The following is a 23,571-nucleotide window of genomic DNA, read 5'->3' as shown; positions in this document are numbered from 1 at the left end:
TCTGCGGAAAAAATATAATAGCAGAAAATGTTCCGCCCAATGTAATTGGTTCTGAATTGTGCTCATAGAGGACACTGCAAGTATTTCACTTATCAGAGATTTCAGTTGCAGCTTGACTGCACCTCCTGGGCATAAAAGGGAGATGTTTCTCACCCGGATTTCCTCTTAAAATGCATTGTTTCAGTCTTTCTGCTCTGTAGCACTTTTGGCTGATGAAGAGTTCCCCTAATAAAACCTAATGTACCAGTCAAATTTCCTCAAAGTAATATTCAGTAGCAATGATACTACATAAAATGCCCATCATTGCATGGTGACTGGGTACAATATAAGTTGACTTTAAGGAGTTCTCTAGACACAGTGGAACTGCCATAGAGATGTGTTGAAATATTACACTTCTTTTCCGTAGATCAGACACTGCACCAGATCGTGGTTAAGCTTAACTGTGGTTTGATGTGATGCCTGAGCTGATAAACCATGGCTTGCATTTGGCCTACAGAGCAAAGATAACATTGGGCTGTAGCCTGACACTCTAACCACTACACCACACTGACTCTGCTTCATCACACACTATACCATAATACAGGCAATCCTCATTTTGCATGGGGGTTACGTTCCAGACCCCCATGTGCATCGGTGGGGCCCCTGTTCCACCCTTTTAGTGACGTTTTAAGGTCACTTCCAGGTTTGGCGCCATGCGCATGTGCGCAATCAAGTATCAGTTGGATGTGCATAAATCCGTTGTTGTATGTATGCATGTTTTGGTGGTTCAGTGACAAACACGACCACTTTAATGGTCTTATCCCAGATGCAGTTACCACCTGGTTGCTTTTCTTTGCCATTTTCCATTGGCTCTTGAAAACCACTTTGTTCCATTAGGCTTTTAATAATGATCTGTTCCCCTATGGGCCTTTTCTGTCTGCATGTGATTTGATCACTTGTTTTCATTTGAGCTCTTGTCTGCATTTGATTTGCGCCTTTTTTTGATGGTTGCTGTTAGCTTTTGACTTGTTTTAAGGTAAGGTAGAAGGTAAAGGACCCCTGGACGATTAAGTCCAGTCAAAGGCGACTATGGGGTGCGGCGCTCAACTCACTTTCAGGCCAAGGCAGTCGGTGTTTGTCCACAGACAGCTTTCAGGGTCATGTAGCTAGCATGACTAAACCGCTTCTGGCACAACGGGACACTGTGATGGAAGCCAGAGCGCATGGAAACACCATTTACCTTACCGCCATAGCGGTACCTATTTATCTACTTGCACTGGCGTGCTTTCGAACTGCTAGGTTGGCAGAAGCTGGGACAGAGCAACGGGAGCTCACCCTGTTGCGGGGATTCAAACCTTTCAATCAGAAAGCCCAAGAGGCTCAGTGGTTTAGACCACAGCGCCACCCGCTCCTTTAAAACCTTTATTGTGCAGTACTTCATTTCATTTGAACTAAATTATGACATTAGAAAGTCATAATAATTGCAACCACAATAATAATCACCACAGCCACCACCATCATAATAATACCACCGGAATAGCTTGTGATGCAAATTAGGAAAATGATGCAAAGTAGGAAAGGAAAGTAGTAGAGGAAATGCTTTGCACTCAGAAGGTTTCAGGTTCAATCCCCAGAATCTCCAGGTAGGACTGGAGAGACTTTCGCCCGAGGGAAACCCTGAAGAACCATTGCTGGTCAGTGAATTTCTTTGATAAGATTGTTTTTATCCACCCTTTACCACATGTTTCCTAGTTATGGCAATATAATCATACAATTTAAAAACAACAACAAGTAAAGCAGTTTCTCCAGTTATATATAAAAAGTGAAACAGTTATAAGCAAAAGCAGTGTAGTATAAGCTAAACAAAACACAGGTGTGTGTTCCACAAAAATACCTTACCTGTCAAAGGCCGGGGTAAAGAGCTGTGTATTCATACAGCAGAAGTTATGCAATGAAGAAGCTAGAGATGCAACTTGCATTGCAGGGGTTTGGAACTAGAAGACCCCTGAGGTCCCTTCCAGCTGTACAATTTTATGATTCTAGCTCTGTTCGGAGGGTGCTCCACAATTTAGGGGCCACCACAGAAAAAGCCATCTCCACACACTTCTTAGGCAGTGTTAGAAACTCAGCTATGTAAGCTCATCGCCAAATGATACCTTTAAGCCTGGGTTTCGGTTGCCACAACGGTATATATAGGCACCATGTTTTCCTCAATGAAGTTTTTTTGGTCATTATTAATTTCATTTCCATATACCATTTTACATTTAAAAATAAATAAATCCCAAAGCACTTCACAGCACATTGAAACATCAAACAAAACCATCCAGAATAAAGCAAATTCAAGTTTTGAGGAAAATATTTCAGATCCTTCTCTAGGTGACATTTTGCTTTCCCCATATTTAGTTGCCTTCTTGATTTATATGGCTGCCCCGTAGCAGATGTACTCTAGCAAACCAGGGTGGGTACTGGTTAGAGTGTTGGACCAGAACCTGGGAGATCAGGGTTCAAATCCCCAATCAGTCATGAAGTTTACTCCTTGGAGGAAAAGGTGGGATATAAATGCAGTAATTAAGCTCTTGTGCTTATCTCCTTAAAAAAGCTGGAGGGCCAACCAGGTGGAGATGTCAGTGGCCATCCTGGCAACCAGAGGTCTTCACCTGGTCGCAATTGGAGCTGAGCCAGTCGCAAAAACGCACCTGGCGCCTGGCTAATTTCTAACACTGTTCTGAGGGTAGCAAAGCCCAATTTTGCATAGACGGCACTGCACTAAATGAACCAAGAGTCTGACTCTCTATAAGGAAAGGGGTCAAGTTCACTGCATGTATGGTGTTAAAGGAAAATATTATGAAAATGATGTATAGATGGTACTTAACTCCTGTAAAATTAGCAAAGATACATCATAATAATGATAATCTATGCTGGAAATGTAAAGAAAAAGAGGGTACCTTTTATCATATGTGGTGGACCTGCCCCAAGGTGAAAGACTTCTGGAAGAAGATTTATAATGAATTGAAAAAAATGTTGAAATATACATTTACTAAGAAATCAGAGGCCTTTCTTCTTGGAATAATAGGCCTGGGATTGCCCAAGAAAATGTTAGATTGTTTTTGTATGCCACAACTGCAGCTAGAATTTTGTTAGCTAAGAATTGGAAAACACAAGAAGTCCCAACAGTGGAGGAATGGCAGATGAAAATGATGGACTTTTCGGAGCTAGCCGACCTGACTGGAAGAGTCTGCGACCAGAAGGAGAAGGAGTACCAGAAGGAATGGATGAAATTCAAAGACTATTTAGTTAAATATGTTAAGATAACTTAATTGGAAAAAACTTGTAAATACCAGATAGGCTTAGGATTTAAATATGTGATGTTAGAGAATAAAATGTTTAAAGTTAAAATGAAAAGAAAGAATGATGTTAAGTGATTAAGTTAATTTTATGAGAAATTTGGTTTTGGAAAACTGTTACAATGATACACACTGAAACTCAACCAGAGGGATTAGAGGAAGTCACCTAACAATGTTACAAAGATTGGATTAAGTGCAGTTAAAATTTATGTTTGTTTGTTTGTTTGTTTAAATTTTTTGGAAAATCAATAAAAAAAATTGGAGAGAAAAAAGGAGTCTGACTCTCTATAAAGCAGGCTCCTGTGTCCATAAATGGCTCAGGGCAGTTAACCATCGACACAACCTTACTTGAATATATGGGAGGGGAACCATATTGTTGGCTGAAGAGTAAAACGGGGACCTGCCGGATTGGGAGTTTGACTCTTCTCCCCCTGCATCAAACTCATTTTGCTAAGTCGGCTCTTTCTTTCCCGACTCCCTTGCAGAGATGGCGTCGGACATACCTGGGTCAGTGACGTTGCCGGTGGCGCCAATGGCAGCTGGTCAAGTGAGAATGGCCGGGCCCATGCCTGCTAGAGGAGGAAAGAGACGCTCTGGGTAAGTTGATTTAGTGTGGTAGGCCCTGCCCTGCCCTGTGGGACTCCCCACCAATAGATGTTCGGCAGGAACCATCCCTGCTTTCTTAAAAATGCCATTACTTTTTATACAGGCCTTCACAATACGAATTTCTCTTTTTAACCAACCTGTGTTTGCTGATGTTTTTTATTGATGTTTTTGTGTTAAATGGATGCTTATGGACAGTTTAATTATATTGCAAACCACCTTGATAGGCTTTATGAAAGTCCAGGTTATACATATATAAATATTTATGCTTGAAGTAAAGCTGAAAGTTTCTTTCCTACAGAACCCCCCACTTCCTGAACAGCACTGACTTGTTTATTTGGCTGTTTTGTTGGGTCCAGCTAGGTTTTACTCAGGGTAGAACCGTTAAAATTCATGGACCTCTGTATGATTATCGTAAAATGGCTGGTTTTATTTATATTTAATTTTTTGTATGTTGCTTTAAACGTTTTGCTTCAATGGTTATTTCAGATGGTTCTTTATAAACTGCTTAGAAGTCTGCTGTCAAGTAAGCGGTATAAAAACTTTGTAAAAAATAAAGTATTATAATAATATATATAATATGTAATTTGTGATATAAGATTGCTTCCAGAGGAACTCTGGGCAGACTATTCTGGCCTTTGAGCTTGAGGCACAATCAATTTTAGGTTACTAGGTACTAATATTATAAACTTTTGGACGACTTTTGGACCTGAAGTTGTTGGGTAGCTTTACTTAACTTTTGGTGAGCTTTAGGCTAATGAATTTTGATGCAACAGTTACGTTGTAGTGATATTATACTTCTTTATTATGCACTATTATTGTAGTACTGCATTTAGAGCGGGAGGTATCCAAGTGGCCCTGTTCCCCAAATTAGCTCCGGAGGGTTGGCTCAACCCCCAAAACAGATTTAGGGGTGCATAGGCAGAGGAAGGGAGCGGAAATCCTCATGCTCACAGAACACAGTGGCTAGCACTGCATTGGAGTCAACCCACTTTGCAGGGACCATTTTGTGCACAGATGTGTTTGTGGGGAAATGGGGCATATCGGTAAATTAACTATGACCATAGAGTCCAAACATGGACCTTTGCTCTTCCTGGTTGTGAGACAGGAGGGGGAGTGGAGGTTTTGTCCTAGGTGAGAACTGGGGTGTGAGTCACGTTTTATTGTCGTCTTCTTTGTCTCCTTGTGGGTGTTGTTGTTTTTTTAATTTAATTTTTTTTCCCAACAACCAAACAGTGAAACCCTCCAGGTGGCTGATACATTAGGTATACATAATCAATAACAACATATTCAAATCAACCATGTGTACAATTTTATATATGTTAACACTCCTCCATCCACAAGGTTTATTTAACTTTTAACATTTTAATTGCCCCAAATTGTTCAAACCTACCCAAATAATTCAATATCTTCTCAAACCAGTCCTCCTTTTTCTCACTGATCTTAAACCCTTTTATTCTGTGTATCTTCACAGTTAGATATTCTAAAATTATAATATTATTCAGTTTTTTCCTCTATTGGTTCACCCCTAGCTCTTCTGCATTTTTCCAATTACTCGCTATAACCTGTCTGGCTGCAGTTACCATCAATTTTACCCATTTACATTCCTCTTTTGTTTTTAACCCGGTGCTACTCAGACTAATAAGAACCATTAATTTAGATATTCCCACCTTCCTACCCACAATTCCCAATATTTCTATACCAATCTGTTTCCAAAATTCATTAACTAATGGACAATCGCACCACATATGACTGTACGTTCCCATCACTCTTGTGGGTGTTCTTCCTGATGTTCCACTCTGCTGTATGTCTGTAGTCTTTGTGGGTGCATCAGTGATGCTATATGTCTTGGTCAGGGTTGGGAGGGGTTATGGGAGTGGGGCAGCCATCCCTGTGGTAGGCAGGGGCGTAGGAAGGGGGACAGTGGGGGTGGTCTGCCCTAGGTGCCCTCACTGTGGCTTTTGAACTTTCCACCAGGGACCTCCCATACTAATTGAAGGATGCATCTTTAAACCACAAGGGCCAGGTACCTGGTGTCTCTGTGTGTTTTAAATCATTGCTTAGGTTCTCCTCTTATTCTGTACATTCACTCAGACATGATGTCATACAGGCATTCCTGGCTTCCTTCTCTCCTCCCAGCCTATCTGTAGGAAGTGTGTTTTCATGGGGAAGCTTTCAAATGTGCAAGTCTCCACCTGCAGTCTAGAGATGGAACTGGCCCGAACAAAGCTTTCATCTCTTGACTGTGTACCAAGAGATGGAACTCTTTCCTTAAATGTCTTTAAATTTCACTCAAGTGACATTTTAAACAAGTTTTTCCTGCCCTCTCATATGATATTGAAGAGAACTTTATAATAGATTCCTCTCATCCTTGCATCAGTTTACTGTTAATCCTGTACATGCCTACTTGGAAGTAGGTCCCATTGAGTTCAACAGGGTTTGCTTCCAGGTAAGTAAGTACTGGTATATATTACTGCAATCCAAAAGGCTTTGTTTGCTTTTTTTTAAAAAAAATTAGCTTGCATTTTTCTTATATTTAAGACATCTAGCAGCTTGGAACTGAAAAATTCAAATTAATATAATTATTTCTCTGGTTTTTGGTCAGTCCTTTCGCAATGGGCAATTAGTGTATGAAATGGGAAAGAGAATTATTCCTTCATTTTGAACAGTTCCATTTTTAAAAAGGACCTGTCTCTCTCTCTCTCTCTCTCTCTCTCTCTCTCTCTCTCTCTCTCCCTCTCCCTCTCCCTCTCCCTCTCCCTCTCTCCCTCTTTCTCCCCCTTGTGTACTTTGGAAAACAAAACGAAAGAAATGTCTTTCTCTGCAGTGATACCATTTGTCTTCTTAGAATTACTTCTGCCGCTATTGTGTGGTGTGCAATTTACTTGCTCTGGCTAGGGGATCTCATCTGATGTGGTCAAGTGAGATAAGAATTGCATTTCACACACCATGTACTACGATCCTAAAGGTTAATAGCCCAGTCTTCAAAACATAATGGAACACACCCCACTGATGCAAACATAGCTTCTGTTGAGATGGAATTTTGAGAATCTATCTGGATTAGTGATTTGGTATGTTCTGGGGTGTGACTCAGTTTCCCCCAGGGCAAAAATGAGGTGTAGAGCTTGTTAACTCCACCTCCTCAAAGGCATGCACAGCCTCTGATAATGCGTCCTGAAACATTTCCCACCGGCCTCAAATCCTTTGCTATGCCTTGTACAAGTGTTCCTCAAAATACAGTGGTACCTTGGTTTACGAACTTAATCCATTCCGGAAGTTCGTTCTTAAACCAAAGTGTTCTTAAACCAAGGTGTGCTTTCCCATATCAGCGGGGGACTCAATTTACAAATGGAACACACTCAACAGGAAGCGGAACATGGTCTGCTTCCAAGGCAAAGTTCACAAACCAAAACACCTACTTCTGGGTTTGCAGTGTTCTTAATCCAAGTTGTTCATAAACTAAGCTGTTCTTAAACCAGGGTACCACTGTACATTGTCAAATGAGAGAAAATTCAAAGAGCAGCAATAAAAGCAATCAATGAGTTGAAAGCCAAAAGATAGCGAGGAATAAATTATAAGGCCTAAAAATAAAGCACATATGTAAATATGAGTTTTAAAAGCTTTTAGATTGCCCTGCTCAGTATTTTGTTTCAGTGATTTGTTCTAGCACATTGTTGGGATTTCATTGTGTTTTGATGTTATATTCATTTGGTTTTTAGTTTGTGATGATTGCATGATTGTAATCCGTGTGAACTGCTTATTCGGTTTTATTTATTAAATTTATTAGTTGATTTTTCTTGCCAAAGGTAACACAAAGCAACTTACAACCCTGAGAGGGTTGGGAGGGTGGCAGTTTGCTAAAAAGAGTGCTCTGATGGTGTTTCCTGCTTGGCAGGGGGTTGGACTCGATGGCCCTTGTGGTCTCTTCCAACTCTATGATTCTAAAACACTCTCTGAAGCGCTTCCCACCCTCCTTAAATTGCCGCTCCAGCAGCATTTAATTGAAGGAGGGGAGCTCAGAGAGCAGGTTGTCGAACAACTCTCCTTCTGCTGGGATAGTGCAGTCGGTAGACCCTTAATCTCAGGGTTATGGGATGGGCAAAAGATTTCTGCATTGCAGGGAGTTGGACTAGCTAACCCTCATGGTCCCTTCCAACTCAACAGTTCTGATTTCTAAACATCGCTTCTTCTCCAGCAGGTCTCCAGGACTGCCTGCCACCCACGCCACTTTCCCACTCACCAGGCTGCTGTTCTGTCTTCACCCTGTAGTTGGGATAGCCGCCTGTTTTTTATAATTAAAAAAAAAAAATTAATATAGAGAGAGAAAACCCCTTACGAATAATTGTCTCCTAATTTCTAACATTTCTCCTAAAACACACGTTCTTGTATGCAGCTTTGCTGAACGTACCCTTTATTGCAAGCAGTTTCTCCCAATTTAATGAATTTTGGTTTTGGTTTTTCGTGGTAAAATATACCGTATTTTTCGCTCTATAAGATGCACCAGACCACAAGACGCACCTAGTTTTTGGAGGAGGAAAACAAGGGAAAAAATATTCTGAATCTCAGAAGCCAGAATAGCAAGAGGGATCGCTGGTTTTGCTGCACAGCGATCCCTCCTGCTGTTCTGGCTTCTGGGATAGCTGCGCAGCCTGCATTCGCTCCATAAGATGCACACACATTTCCCCTTACTTTTTAGGAGGGAAAAAGTGAGTCTTATAGAGCAAAAAATACAGTAAATCTTAGGCACACACTTTCCCCCTGATATGCACTTTTTAACACACATTTTATGGCTGGAGAATTGCATCACAAAACGTAGAGAACTGCACATTTCCCCAATTAGAGTACTGAATTTCAAGAGACCATTTGGCCACCACTCTCTGTGCTTGTTCTTTATGGAGGAAGCATCAAATATCTCAGCCATTCTTAAAATGCATTATACATTTTGCACTAAACTTTCCCACCTTGTGTTTTGTTGAGGAAATATAAATGGATAGATCTAGATTCTTCATGGTAAATAAATGACATACAGTGAAATATAATTGATGTAAGGAGGATATTGGAGATGAAAATATACGATACTGTGAATATGATGGTTGAAGACCTTCAAAGAAGCAGACGTGCTGTCTCAGTTTGACTTTAAATTATATTGGGTTGGCTCATATGCCAAACAAATTTCAGTTTTCAGTTTGCCAAACTGGCCACTGGATGTCACTGTTTCTTCACCAATACGTGTACAGCCACAGCTCCCACCGAGGAATTAAAAGGCTTTTTTGAAAGAATTTGATTTGATGCAGAGAGTGTCATTTTCTCTCTCTGTCAAGGAAAATATAAATGAAGGAATTGCAAACTGTGAGCATGATCCTAGTTGAAGTTTCAAGTACTTAAAGGCAGTATAAATCATTGTGTGGTAAAGGTTAGAGTGTTGGACAAGGACCAGGAGACCAGGGTGCAAATCCCAACTCAGCCATGAAACTCACTGGGTGACCTTGGACCAATTACTTTCTCTTAGCCTAGCCTACCTCAATGGGTTGTTGTTAGGATGAAATGGGGGGAAGGAGAACCATGTACACTGCCTCGAGTTCCTGGGGGGAGGGGGTTTAGAAAATAATAATAATAATAATAATAATAATAATAATAATAATAATAATAATAATAATGTAAAGGAACCCATGACCATTAGGTCCAGTCGTGGCCGACTCTGGGGTTGTGGCGCTCATCTCACTTTATTGGCCGAGGGAGCCGGCGTACAGCTTCCAGGTCATGTGGCCAGCAGGACTAAGCCGCTTCTGGCGAACCAGAGCAGCACACGGAAATGCCGTTTACCTTCCTGCCAGAGTGGTACCTATTTATCTACTTGCACTTTGATGTGCTTTCGAACTGCTAGGTTGGCAGGAGCAGGGACAGAGCAACGGGAGCTCACCCCGTTGCGGGGATTCGAACTGCCGACCTTCTGATCGGCAAGTTTAATCCACAGTGCCACCCACATCCCTAATAATAATAATAATAATAATAATAATAATAATAATAATAATAATAAGTTTTTATTTGTACCCCACCCTCCCTGGCTGGAGCCAGGCTCAGAGCAGCTAACATCATAGATATAATACAATATGAATTTAAAATGAATGGTGAATTTAAAAAATAAACCGGGGTAGCATAAGTCCTGAGACAACCTCCACCAACCACTTCAGACATTTTGGACTGCGACTCTTATCAGCTATACAGACAGGGGCTGATGGGAGGGAGTTATAGTTTTCAAGCCCCTGGAGGGCACCAGGTCAGCGAAGGCTGGCCTAAGTGTTCCTCGCTTGTATCTTGTGGGTTTTGGATTCTGATCTCCACATGGCTGCGAATGTTTCCCTGCAGTTATAAAACCGCCCTGCATTCTGGGAGTTATGTCTGTTCTTAAACCCTTTAGAATCCATAGGAGGCAAAAAAAGAGAAGGGTACATAGATGTCAGAGTTTTATTTTGGGTTCTTGGAGTTCTTCCACGAAAAGTTAAAGATATTCCAGACGGTGACTAGAGAGCAGAACAAGAGTTCATTGAGGAACATTGAGGAAAGCTGGGGGCAAAGAAACTGGTCCAGGAGTTGAGAGTTGGGCCCAGAACTCCCTGAGAAGGATGCTCTGGGGACCACACTGGTCATGTGCTTCTGCCCAGAGCGCCTTGGACATACCAAGCATCTAGACAGAGCCAAACTCTAGGTGGGAGCTACTGACCAGCTTTCCAGCAGTTTCTTCCTCCTTCCTCATGGGAGGTGGAAAGCAGGAACTAAGGAAACATGGGAAGGTCATAGGTGGTCTTAGAATCCTGTTTTTGGAAACTGGGCTGGGCTGAGGTAGAATGATTCCTTTACATGGCCATGCAGTATCTGTTTCAAATTAGTTCATTAAAATGTGGCGTTTGGATAGGGCTGCTAATCAAATCTAGCCCAGTCTGTTCTTTCCTTTTCCTTCCTTCTTTTCTTTTCTTTCTTTCATCCTTTCTTCCTTTCTTTCTTCTTCCTTCCTTCCTTCCTTCCTTCCTTCCTTCCTTTCCTTCCTTCCTTCCTTCCTTCCTTCCTTCCTTAAGGAAGCAGCACTAGCAAACAGAAAAAGGGGGGAAAGTGTTTTTTTAAATCAGAATGACTCATACAGAAAACTTACCATTTTTTCTTTTCCCCCAGGATGGAGTTTGATGATGAAGATGGTGAAGGACCCAGCAAATTTTCAAGGTGAGGTTTTTAGTTTTTTTAAGGGTTCCAAAAAGGGACGTGTTAGTGGAGGTAGCAAACAAACTTGGATTATTGGTCTGTCAGGGTTGTTGCTGAAATTTATTACACTTAATAATAGGGCTGCCAATTGAAGATGTCATCGCAAGTTTTAATCCTTCAGTTCTACATAAATTTACAAGTGAGGAAAGAATGCAACCGGGGCCATGCTTCTGTGATAGATCATCTGTTGTGCATGTGGATGATCCTAGCTGGATGAACTAATAGTCTGTCTGAGTCTCCCTATATTCCAGATAATTCTGAAGCCCATAGTGTGCCCTGTAGTATTGTAACTGAAACACCGCTTGGGGTTTTGCAACTTCTAAAAATTAACACAGATTCTGGGCACAAGCTTACAGGCCGAAGATTTTGAGGTTGATGCACTCATTTTTATGGCAGACACTCCCTTAAAAGTGACATTCCCATTTTCCTCATACATAGGCCAGGATGTGCCTCTTCTGAGGGAGTACTTTTTATAAATTATTTTTAACTTTTTGAACCTTATGGCGGCTATGATACCACTTTAAACAATTATGGCTCCCCCCAAGGAATTCTGGGAGGTTTAGTTTGATGTTTAGGGTTGTTAGGAAATCTCTGTTCCTAACAAAGAGCTATGGTTCCCAGGGTGGTTTAACAATTAACCCCTCTTCATATGGAACTCAGGGAGTTGTAGCTCTGTGAGGGGAATTAGAAGGACATCTTAACAACTCTCAGTATCCTTAACAAACTATAGCTCACATAATTCTTTCAGGGAGGCCATGACTGTTTAAAGCAGTATCATCACTTTTTAAATTTATGCTGTGAATGTGGCCTTACTTTACAAGGCTTGGGGATCAAACACCATCCACTGAGTGGTCAAATGATCTCACTGCCCTCCCATCAGATGTCAAAGAAATAAACAACTATCTGATTTTTAGAGGACATCTGAAGGCATCTTTTAGAGGACATCTGTTTAGGGAATTTTTTAATATTTGACGAATTATTGTATTTTAATCTTTTGTTGGAAGCCACCCAGAGTTTCCCCAGCCAGATGGGTGGAACATAAATAAATAAATCATTTTATTTATTTATTTATTTATTTATTTATTTATTTATTTATTTATACATAAATACATACACAGCTTATAATTGTCAATCTCATTTAGGCACCTCTTTGGACATAAGGACTGCTTATATCAATCTATATTTTTGAATTAGAATTAAAGGAGTATTCTCGTTGTTAATGTCCACTGGCAATGTTTTCATCTTTCAAATCATTTTTAAAAAACTTACTAGTTAAAACAATTTCAGTGGTACCTTGGTTTAAGAACAGTCCAGTTTAAGAACGATTCGGTTTACAAACTCCGCAAAACTGGAAATAGTGTCCCAGTTTGAGAACTTTACCTCAGTCTAAGAATGGAATCTGAATGGTGGAAGGGCACCAACGGCCAGAGGCCTCATTAGGAAACGAACGCCTCAGTTTTGGTTTAAGAACGGACTTCTGGAACAGAATAAGTTCATAAACGGAGGTACCACTGTAATAATTTATTCAGCATCACAGCCCTATTTTTATTTCATTAGAGAATTTTATACCTCTCCAATTTCAAGAAAGAAGAGCTCAGTGTAGTAGGTTTATTTGGATATAATTTTCCTGTGCTTTGGCAACCTACAGTGCTGCAGTGTATTGAAAGTAAATCAGAATGACCAGGGGTTGTCTTCTGTAATATGTCAAACTTTGTAAGCTTTTATTACTGTAGTTTTACTGCACTGTCATCGCACAACCTGAGACAGCAGTTTCTCTTGAAATGAATGGAATGACAAAGGAGCATTTATCTTAACAGCTTCCCAGGAGCTCTTAGCTCCATCAGCTGCATGCAGCGTTAACAACCTCTTGGCTGCTATTTTTTAGGCTCAAGTTTTTGCATTGCTCAGTGAGTCTAATTGCAGCATCATGGCAAAATTCAAAATGTTCTCGATTTCCACCCAGACACCCCCGACCAGTGGGTGTGAAAAGCAAATTTGAATGCAAATATGGGCTCCCTTAATGGAACGAGAAATGCCATCGAAGTGTTGAAGCTACTGCAAAGGCATATACAGTGGTACCTCGGGTTAAGTACATAATTTGTTCTGGAGGTCCATACTTAACCTGAAACTGTTCTTAACCTGAAGCACCACTTTAGCTAATGGGGCCTCCTGCTGCCGCCGCGCCGCCGGAGCACGATTTCTGTTCTCATCCTGAAGCAAAGTTCTTAACCTGAAGCATTATTTCTGGGTTAGCGGAGTCTGTAACCTGAAGCGTATGTAACCTGAAGCATATGTAACCTGAGGTACTACTGTACATGGTTGCACTAGCCAGGCATGGCCAAACTTGGCCCTCCATATGTTTTGGGACTACAATTCCCATCATCCCTGACCACTGGTCCTGTTAGCTAGGGATGGTGGGAGATGTAGTCCCAGAACATCTGCCTGCACTAGAGGAGGGAGTGTGTGAATCTGAGACTGTGCACACAACACTAAACAGTGGTTTGCCATTACGTTTTGAAGCAAGACATTTGTAAGATTGCCAGATGTGTTAACAACAACAACAACAACAATTTATTTATACCCCGCCCATCTGGCTGAACGTGAGTTACAGGGTGATATCTTTGTCATGCCTGTCCTCTGGAACCCTATTTATTTATTATGTTGTTGTTTTTTTCTTTTACAGGTATGATGATCAAATCTCTGGGGATAAGGAAAAATACTCAAGGTAGGCGTTGAGAGAACAGTGAGGGACAAGCCTGTCTTATAACAGAACCAAGCTTTTCAGTGAAAAATAAAGTTGTGAACAAAAACAAGCTAAAAACTCATCTAGCAACATGGATAACTGCCAGAGCATATATTGGAATGTTAACAATTATAACAAACCGTCAGAAGATAATGGATGTAAAAAAGCTGGGATAAATAGGGGGACATTTGGGAAAGGTCTGGCGCTCAGCTGTAGAACTATTGCTATACATGCAGAAAGTCCCATGGTTCAGTTCCTGGTAGCTCAGTTGGTTAGAGCATGGTGCTGATAATGCCAAGGTTGCAGGTTCGATCCCCGTATGGGACAGCTGCATATTCCTGCATTGCCGGGGGTTGGACTAGATGACCCTCAGTTTCCCATCCAATTCTATGATTCTCATGGTATGGCTGGGAGTGAACCCTGTCTGGAATCCTGGAGAGGAGCTACCAGTCAGTGTAGACAATGCTGAGCTAGATGCACCAGTTGTGTTCTATGCTGACCAAGGATCTCACTTACGGCCATCCAGTAAGTGAATAGCTGGCCTAGCTTCTTGCTTGCATCTTGCAAACCACTGTCTAGACCCGGCTAAGCAATTTTTGGGAGGCAAAATGATTTTAACACTAAAGGCAGCGCGTAGGAAACTGTGTATGGAACCATGGGCGTTGTGTCTGGGATCTGCAGCAAAGACGTCACTGCAATATCTAAATGTTTCTGTGCTTTCAGAAGGTGGGCTCTGGGAGATCTCTGCTACCGAGGGAAGGGTAAAGAGGAAGGGCTGTAGTTCCGTGGCAGAGCCAGAAGGTCCCTGGTTCAATCCCCAATGCGTTGGACTCTGAGAGAGATCTGTTTGGAACCCTGGAAAGCCATTGCCACGCATTTTAGATAGTATAGTGCTTGATGGACCAGTGGTCTGACTTGTTCCTTTGTTGAGGCATCACTCAATGCTTGGATGCCATCGATACAAACAAGTGGTCTTGTTCTGCAGAAGGGTTTTGGTGAGAAGAAACTAATGGGATGTGGGTGGCACTGTGGGTTAAACCACAGAGCCTAGGACTTGCCAATCAGAAGGTTGGCGGTTCGAATCCCTGCAACGGGGTGAGCTCCCATTGTTTGGTCCCAGCTCCTGCCTACCTAGCAGTTTGAAAGCACGTCAAAGTGCAAGTAGATAAATAGGTGCCGCTCCAGCGGGAAGGTAAACAGTGTTTCCGTGCGCTACTCAGGTTTGTGAGAAGCGGCTTAGTCATGCCAATAAAGCGAGATGAGTGCTGCAACCCCAGAGTCAGTCACGACTGGACCTAATGGTCAGGGGTCCCTTTATCTTTTTAACTTATCATGCATGCAGGGCATTTAAATTCAGGTATACCAAGAGACTAATACCTCTCTGATACCTCTCACAACTCACTCTCCCACACTCGGCTCACATCTCCCCACCCCACAGGTACCCATTTCAGCATAATGCACCAATGCCCTCTGTGATATATGTTCTGAAGGCAATAAAAACATATATATTTATAGAAAATTTCTATTTGAACTCTCTTGTTCTCCCTGGAGGGATTCTATGTTTAAAATCTGGCAGAAATTCTGGAATACATTTTATCTTTTCCTCCCCATTTTATAGCTGCCCCTCACTTAAGTTCTTGGAACAAAATGCAAAATGTTTTTCAGCCATTTTAGAGTAACCCCCCCCCCCAATATTATTGGTCCTGCCTCTCTCCTGCAAAGAACTTACGATCCAATGCATTTATCAACAAGATACAAGTTTGAACATCATAACCTGCGTGGCTCTGGGCACGTGGCCATTTTGTGTGGTGGCACAAAAAGTGCAAAATGTGTGATTAGGTGCAGAATTGTGCTTCCTGAGAAAGGGCCACGCCTGAATAAACCTTGCAAGCCGAAGGGGTGATGAGATAAAGATTTCCAGTCTTGCTTAGGTTGCCTGGAGTTTCACCACTTTCCATAATTTCCTGTCCCCTCCCTGTGATCTGCAAAACTAGAATGGATTATGCAACTAAAATATAAATAAACTCTGCTCGGTTGTATAATTTATGCATGTTGCAGAATTTGACTTTTCATATTGCATAATTTATTTATTTTTCATTTGGGCTATTTTGATACTTCTTAATCACTGAATTTCTTATCTGGGTTGTCTGGGGGCAGTTAAAAAATAGCATGGAGTTCACTTTGCTTGGAACATAATATTTCTTTCAACTGATAGAAGGTTTCGCTGGACAGATTGGCTCAGGTATGGGGAGTCCTATTTATAAGTGTTTCAAAGCTTCATTTTCAAGCTTTGTAACCCTACAGCTCTCTTTGAAACTATTGGTTCCCTTCTCTCCCCACCAGCTCGGATTGGTTACGTGACCCAAGTGTTCACCAATTTATTGTCTCAATGTCGAGCTCCGTGTTTACTTCAAGGCACGCATGGAGCTCCCCTGCTTGCAGAGACCCACACAATTCACTTCAGTGGAGGAGGAAGATCTGCCCATACAAAGAAATGTGAACGTGGATCTACTTCCTCCATTAAAAAAACCAGGCTTTGTGGACGGGGGGGCTCCATCCGTGCTCCTGTGCCTGTAAGAAATCACTAGGCTTGGGGTTGCTTGCCTTAGTTTTCCCAAAATGCAAAATGGAAGACAAAAAAATGCTTTACCTTGCTATGCACTTCGTAAGTCCCTGAGTGAAAGGTGCCCCAATAAATTTTGTTTTCTACCAACATGGCATGGCTCGGACAGGCTGGGACATTGACCTGTGATGTAGGGGCGGGAGGTGCAATGAATCTCTCCCTCTTGGTGGAAATTGGACCACCCATTGCCAAAGGTCCCTTTGGTCCCCAAACCATTGCTTATTTTTGTAAGAATGGATGGCAGCCGTAAGAAGGCTGTAACACAGTGGTGGTGAACCTATGACCCTCCACAATTCCATCATCCCTGACCATTGGTCATAATGTTTGGGGCTCATGAGCTGAAGTCTGGTACCACCTGGAGGACCACAGGTTCCCCATCCCTGCTGTACCAGGATAAATGCAGGGCCATCACTGGGATGGTGCTAAAGCTGCCTCAACCTGGTATCTTCCAGATGTTGTTGGATTCCAACCAGCCCAGCCGGCATGGTAAGAGGGGTTTGGGAGCTGTAGTCTACCAACATCTGCAGGACACCTGGTTGGGAAAAGGTGCCCTAGCCTAGGGTTGCCCAAACTTGGGTCTCCAGCTGTTTTGGACTCTACCTCTAATCATCCCTAGCTAGCTGGAACAGTGGCCAGGGATGATGGGAATAACTCGAGACCCAAAATTGGGAAGCTCTGCCCTGGCCCATAGAACATATTTGGAACCCCTAAGAATGGACCCCCCGACATTCTCCATAGCCTTGTCCTTTTGGTTCTCCGTCTCTTGGCCGTGCTAGAGTGTGACGCAACCCTCCTACGTGCTCTGACTATTGTAACGATTTCCAAGCACTGCATCTTTTACCGACAGCATCTCGCTTTCTCTCTCGGTTTGCTCCTTCTTATGTGCGTTTAGGGAGAACCATAGTGAGATCGAGAGACGCAGGAGGAACAAGATGACCCAGTACATCACCGAGCTCTCTGACATGGTGCCCACCTGCAGCGCCTTGGCGCGCAAACCTGACAAGCTGACCATTCTCCGCATGGCAGTGTCACACATGAAGTCCATGAGGGGCACTGGGAACAAATCTACCGATGGAGCATATAAGCCTTCCTTCCTCACTGAGCAGGTGGGTGGCTTTCTTTGGGAAAAAAGGCCGTGGCCCTGAACAAAGGGGTGGGAGCCTTCAGTGCAGTTTCACACTCACGGCAGCAAGCATCTGTTTGCCACCAACGGAGAAGCACAGTCAAAGGTTGCCCCACTTTGACTGCACTTCCCGGATGGGATGGCAGATCTAGACTTGTTGTGCAGTGGGTGGAAACTGCCCTTCGAACTCCTGTGCCTTTCAATCTCCAGTCTACTAGTCTTTCCGTCTACTAGTGTGATGCAGATGATTGCCATGCTTGGGGGTGGTGTGATACAAAACACACAGCTGCCACGGAAAATGTCAGCCATGGACTGTATGTGGTGTAGCGCTAAGTTCAAACTTAGCGGTTTACCTCGGCTGGTGTGAAATGTTTTAAGCTAGCGGAATGTCATTGTGCAAGAGAATGCCGGTAGTTTCGTTGCGAAATATATTGTGCAATCTGTTGCGCAGCAAGTTTCCGTGTGTGCACCTGTTGCATTTGGTTCCCCTGTTGCTCAGTGTTGAAATTCACCCGTCTGCTTGTGAATGAGCCCTTGCACTAGCAGAGAACATTAGATACAGGCCCGTATGCCCCCAGCCCTCTTCTGAATGGTATTATTCGTGGCATGGCATGCCTTGGTTTCCTTGCTCCATGGAATTGTATTTGAGGGAGCAGGGGGAGAGAAGTCTACATCACTGCTATGTTGCATTTCGAGGCGATTTGTACAAATTAACAAAGGACAGAGGGGTGATCATGCTTGGAGTATAGTAGGTTCCAACTCCTGGGAGAGCTGACTGGCTGGTTATAGGGCCATTTCCTTGTGTTGTAGACTTCTGTGAGGCTGGGTATACTGTGAGGGGCTCCTTCTCTTGAGTCAGAGGATGGTGCCAGGGTGGATCCTGAATAAGGTACTGGGAGTTCTCCCCACAAGGAAGTTGCCTGAATCTCATTAGAGGGGTCATGAGAATGTGTAGCCCCAGACTTGCACTTCCTACATGTGCATAAAACATATTAGTCTGCATTAAAAACATAAGGTAGAATGAAGGGGACTTCATGTGCACATGGGACTTACCACACCTGCTCCACAGTTGTGGAATACTCCCTTCCTCTGCAGACACATGTCAGCATTTTCAGAAGCACCATAAAAAAAACTTTGTCGTTGCGGCGAGCTTTTGGTTGCTGTGGGTTGAGCTCGAATGAGTGCCACCCTTTTCGTATTAGTTTTAGTTTTGTTAGCGATATTGTGTTATCACTAGTTTTGGGAAATGGCTTCTTGCATAGTTAAGTCTTTGGTTGTATACTTCAGAGGTTTTCAAACTTTTTTGAGTCCATGGCTCCCTTGACCAGCTTTCTGTGGCACCCCTGTGGGGCTCAGGAGCCCAGTTCTGCCACCCATTGCGTGCAGAGCTGGTAGCCTCTCACCCTTTTTCAAACACCCTTCCTTGTGGAGGGTTCCCTCAGCCTCCTCTCCCCTCTCCTTGGGAATCCTCTAGGCAGCCGCAGCTGCCTCCCCCCAGTCTCTGAGCTGCCCCACCCACCCCAAAGAGAGGTGCCTCCTCACGCTGCCCCCACAGGGCCCTGGGATGCACCCCCTGGCCATCCCTAGAGGCACCATTCCTTGGTAGCTTGTAGCCAGGGCTGCTGCAACAAACAGCTGTGCAAGCCTTTGGGAGGCAGAGACACAAGAGGGCATCAGGGGAAGGAGGGAAGGAAAGAGGGATAGAGGCTGGTGTTGACTGCGGCACCCCTGACCATCATTCAAAGTACCCCAGGGTGCCGGGCACACTGGTTGAAAACCACTGGTATACTTCTTCATCCGTTGAGATCAGTAAGGTAAGCCAAACATATATGTGACTTCATCTGTGGCCCAGAGTTATCTTCCCTTCATTTGATCCAAGTGAGAAGATTGTATATGTGTAAAAAGTGGGCGTTGGGGATGCCACAGGTAAGACTAACCTTAGTTCCAGATTTGCACATAATTGCAAACTGTGGTTAGCTGGAGACAAAAGCTTATGGCTTCCTTACAGAAGGGGAGGGAGGGGGAGCTCATACATGTAACACTAAACCATGGTTTCGCAGAGGGACAGGGAACCCATGGCCCACCAGATGTTGCTTATTTTGTATCCTGTGACTTTTGTGAGGCCAGGGATCCATCATCCATACATTTGAAATGTGACTTGATATCCTGACTTGCTATTATTGTTGCTATTGTTATTAGTATTATTATTAATTTCATTTCCACACAGCTTTATTTTTTAAAGAAAAAAATCCCTAAGCTGTTTACAACACAGTAAATTTCCATGAGCACAGCTGCTGTGTTGGGTTCCTCTGTTTATCCACATTAATACTTGTCCTTGCGAAAGTGGACAGGGAATATTGAATGCATCCCAGTGAACAGGAATGACAGACTGAATGTGAGTAAAAGAAAGCAATTCACTAAACTACTGCAGTTTTATCCAAATACGTTGTCCGACAAAAGCCGGCCTTTGCTAATGGAAATGAATGCAGTATTGAAAAGAAGTAACACAAAAATAATTATGCACGCCTGTTAAAAATTGCTTTTCCTTTATTTAGGCTTGGTCCCTAAATTACTTGTTTCTTCTCCTTTTCTTGGCAAGGAACTGAAACACCTCATCCTTGAAGCTGCAGATGGCTTCCTCTTCGTTGTTGCTGCTGAGACAGGCCGAGTGATCTACGTGTCTGATTCTGTCACTCCTGTTCTCAACCAGCCCCAGTCAGAGTGGTTTGGAAGCACTCTCTATGAACAGGTTCACCCCGATGACGTGGAAAAGCTGAGGGAGCAGCTCTGCACATCCGAGAACTCAATGACAGGTCAGCTGTTTCCTTGAGCTGTGCACCTATCGCTTGGCATTCAGGACAGAACTTTTTCTTTTCTTTTCAAGCAGTATAAAGTTTTTGGCTGTTTTCTGTGTGATATTCCAGCGTGCTCTGGCATCTTTGCTTTGAATGTTGCCGATTTTTGAAGGGAATTTTCAAACGTTCCTTGGGCACTGTTCACAAAATGGCAGCCGCGAGGCTGTAGTCTGGCACAAAGAGGCTGCCACATAGTAGAAAAGAAGACTGGGTCAGAAAAATGTTATGGTCATCTCCCCCTCCACATCAAAATGCCCCAACCAGTAATCCAACAGGCCTGATGGTCAGGTTCTTGAGTAGGTGAGGCAAGTCTGCTCATCATGTTCTTTCATTGACAAGTTGCTCAAGTCAAGGAAACAACCTTGGGATAGTTGTTATACAAGGCCATCAAGGTTTTCCTCCTATTGGTTTCTGCAGCCAGCTGTGGTTGGTAACCAAAGCTGATGACCACCGTTTCTTAGTTAGGATAAAATGGAAAACTATGGCCGAGGCTTCCTGATGAAATTGCTGCATGTGTATAGGCACTCCATGTGTAAAAAAAAAGGTTTGTGCATTATCTCTGCTTATTAAGCCGAGATATTATCGTCTGAACCAGCTTGTTCACATTTTTAGAGAAAGAAAATGCTAAAAATTGCCACTTTTCTTTGGAAGAAAAAGCAGGTGCAGGGCCCTGATCCGGAGCATGCCTGTTTCAAGGTGTGACTATAAATTGAACATATAGTTCCGCTGCCCCACACAACTACCCTTTGGCCACTGTTGCTGCTCACAATGGGCGTAGGCAGGGGGATAGCCGCCCCCATCAAATAAATAAATAAAAATACTTAACTAAGGTTCTTCCCCTCCTAACATGAAGCCTCCCCCCCCCCAATAAATCATGACTATGCCCATGCTTCTTGACTGCATCTCTCTGCTGTCTTCCTCATTGTGAAAATTTAGATAATTAGCTACTTGGGTTTCTCATCTCCCTCCCCTGCCTCCCTCTCTGGCTACGATCAGTCTCCATCTTTGCTGATATAACCACATTTTATTTCTAAATAAGCAAGTTTTAAGCAAGTTGTTTTGTGGGATTGTTCTTTTTTTCTTTTTAAGTGTGAATAATCTAATGTATTGTTTGCCCTTAAGAAGGGGGACAAGATAGGTATTTTCTTCTGTGGTTTTAACGGGAAATTCAGGTCAAGGAGGACAAAGGAGCAGTCTGACATTTTCTTTCTGTTGGTTTAATGCTGATGTAGGTAGTTTATAATGGTTATCCTTTTTCTCTTAGCCACTGTCTCAAGTTTATTTTGGCTGCTGCCTTCCCATCGACTTGGCTCCGTGACTGAATTTCCATCTAATTGTGTTTGTGTGTGAGAGAGAGTGTGTGTTTTTGTCTTTCTAGATCTGTGTACATGTTTTTCATTTTATGATTCCATATTCTGTTTATGGGTTTAACTTCCTTTTTCTTATGATTGTGACCTTGAACTTAGTCTGTTTTTGCTGTAAAAAAATTCTTTCAGGCAGTTATAAAAGGGCTTGAAAAAGATCTAATTCTTGGCAATTCAGATTCACATGTGGCTCTGGCAGTGTAAGCGTTCCTGCTCTTCCCTATGCTGTATATCTTAACACAGTCTTCGGTTTTCTTCTGTGCTTCTGTTCGTTTTATTTATTACATTATTTCCCTCAGAGAGCTTAAAGACGTTTACGTGGTCCTCATCATTCTCATATTGTCTTTGCAACAAGCCTTCCAGGTAGGGTAGGCTGAGAGAGAGAATGGCGTGGCCCAAGGTCACTTCATGACAAGGTTTGAAACCTGGGTCTGCCCAGTCCCAACCCTTCACTCTAACCATTGCACCACACTGACTCCCCATCCATGTTGTGTACCACATGCTGTCTACAATGATATATCACCAGCAAAACATCGCAATGTCTGAAATAAGGACGGAGCTATGTCGAGGTGTTGGCTGGCTTCATGGTTTCTCCCACATTGTGTTTTTTGCATAGCACACACATCAAGATTCGCAAAATACTGCCAGGTCAAAAACTGAAATTGATATCATGATAATGGACTTCAAATGGGTTTTGGACGCTATATCGCCCAGCCCTAGCATATTCCTGCATTGCAGGGGTTTGGACTAGATTATCCTCTGGGTCCCTTCCAACTCTATGTTTCTGTGAGAGAGACGTGGAGGGCCACATTTCTCCCCCAGGCCTGAGGTTTCCCATCCATGTTGCAGATTGTGCTGGTCCCTCACTGCATCATCCCTGATCTATGCCATTCTGGCTGGAGCTAATGGGAATGGTTGTCTTAACAACAAGTGGAGGACGATAGGTTCCCCACTCCTAAATTTGTTGTTGTTGTTGTTTAGTCGTTTAGTGGTGTCCAACTCTTCATGACCCCATGGACCAGAGCACACCAGGCACTCCTGTCTTCCACTGCCTCCCGCAGTTGGGTCAAACTCATGCTGGTAGCTTAGAGAACACTGTCCAACCATCTCATCCTCTGTTGTCCCCTTCTCCTTGTGCCCTCCATCTTTCTCAACATCAGGGTCTTTTCCAGGGAGTCTTATCTTTTCATGAGGTGGCCAAAGTATTGGAGCCTCAGCTTCAGGATCTGTCCTTCCAGTGAGCACTCAGGGCTGATTTCCTCCAGAATGGAGAGGTTTGTTCTTTCAGTCCATGGGACTCTCAAGAGTCTCCTCCAGCACCATAATTCAAAAGCATCAATTCTTCGGCGATCAGCCTTCTTTATGGTCCAGCTTTCACTTCCATACATCACTACTGGGAAAACCATAGCTTTTACTATACAGACCTTTGTTGGCAAGGTGATGTCTCTACTTTTTAAGATGCTGTCTAGGTTTAGAAACTCCTAAATTAGAGTTTCTAAATTCCCCTTTCAAAGCCTTCTGAGCTTGTGCCCATCACCACACCATGTGGTAGAGCATCACAAGCATCTCCTCGTTTCCGGTCAAATTGTCCTTCATGGATGGAGAAATCTGACCTTACACTGAGTCAGGTCACTGGACCATCTAGCTCAGTGTGCTCTACAGCTGGCTGGCAGCAGCTCTCCA

At 43.1% G+C, this 23,571-nt stretch overlaps 1 protein-coding gene across 4 annotated transcripts in view; it reads left to right on the top strand.

Annotated features, from left to right (window-relative positions):
• ARNT2 (aryl hydrocarbon receptor nuclear translocator 2) overlaps window positions 1–23,571 on the top strand; it is a 146,472-nt gene that overhangs the window by 31,283 nt on the left and 91,618 nt on the right. For all 4 annotated transcript variants that reach the window (XM_079954252.1, XM_079954251.1, XM_079954253.1 and 1 more), the window contains exons 2-5: window positions 3,809–3,920; window positions 11,094–11,141; window positions 17,439–17,652; window positions 20,269–20,482. In XM_079954252.1, coding sequence (XP_079810378.1) covers window positions 3,809–3,920; window positions 11,094–11,141; window positions 17,439–17,652; window positions 20,269–20,482 — 588 coding nt within the window. The remainder of the gene's footprint in view (window positions 1–3,808; window positions 3,921–11,093; window positions 11,142–17,438; window positions 17,653–20,268; window positions 20,483–23,571) is intronic.

This window comes from Podarcis cretensis (genome assembly GCF_951804945.1).
Source record: "Podarcis cretensis genome assembly, chromosome: 14".
Classification (NCBI taxonomy): Eukaryota; Metazoa; Chordata; class Lepidosauria; order Squamata; family Lacertidae; genus Podarcis; species Podarcis cretensis.
This window is presented reverse-complemented; position numbering and strand designations above follow the sequence as displayed.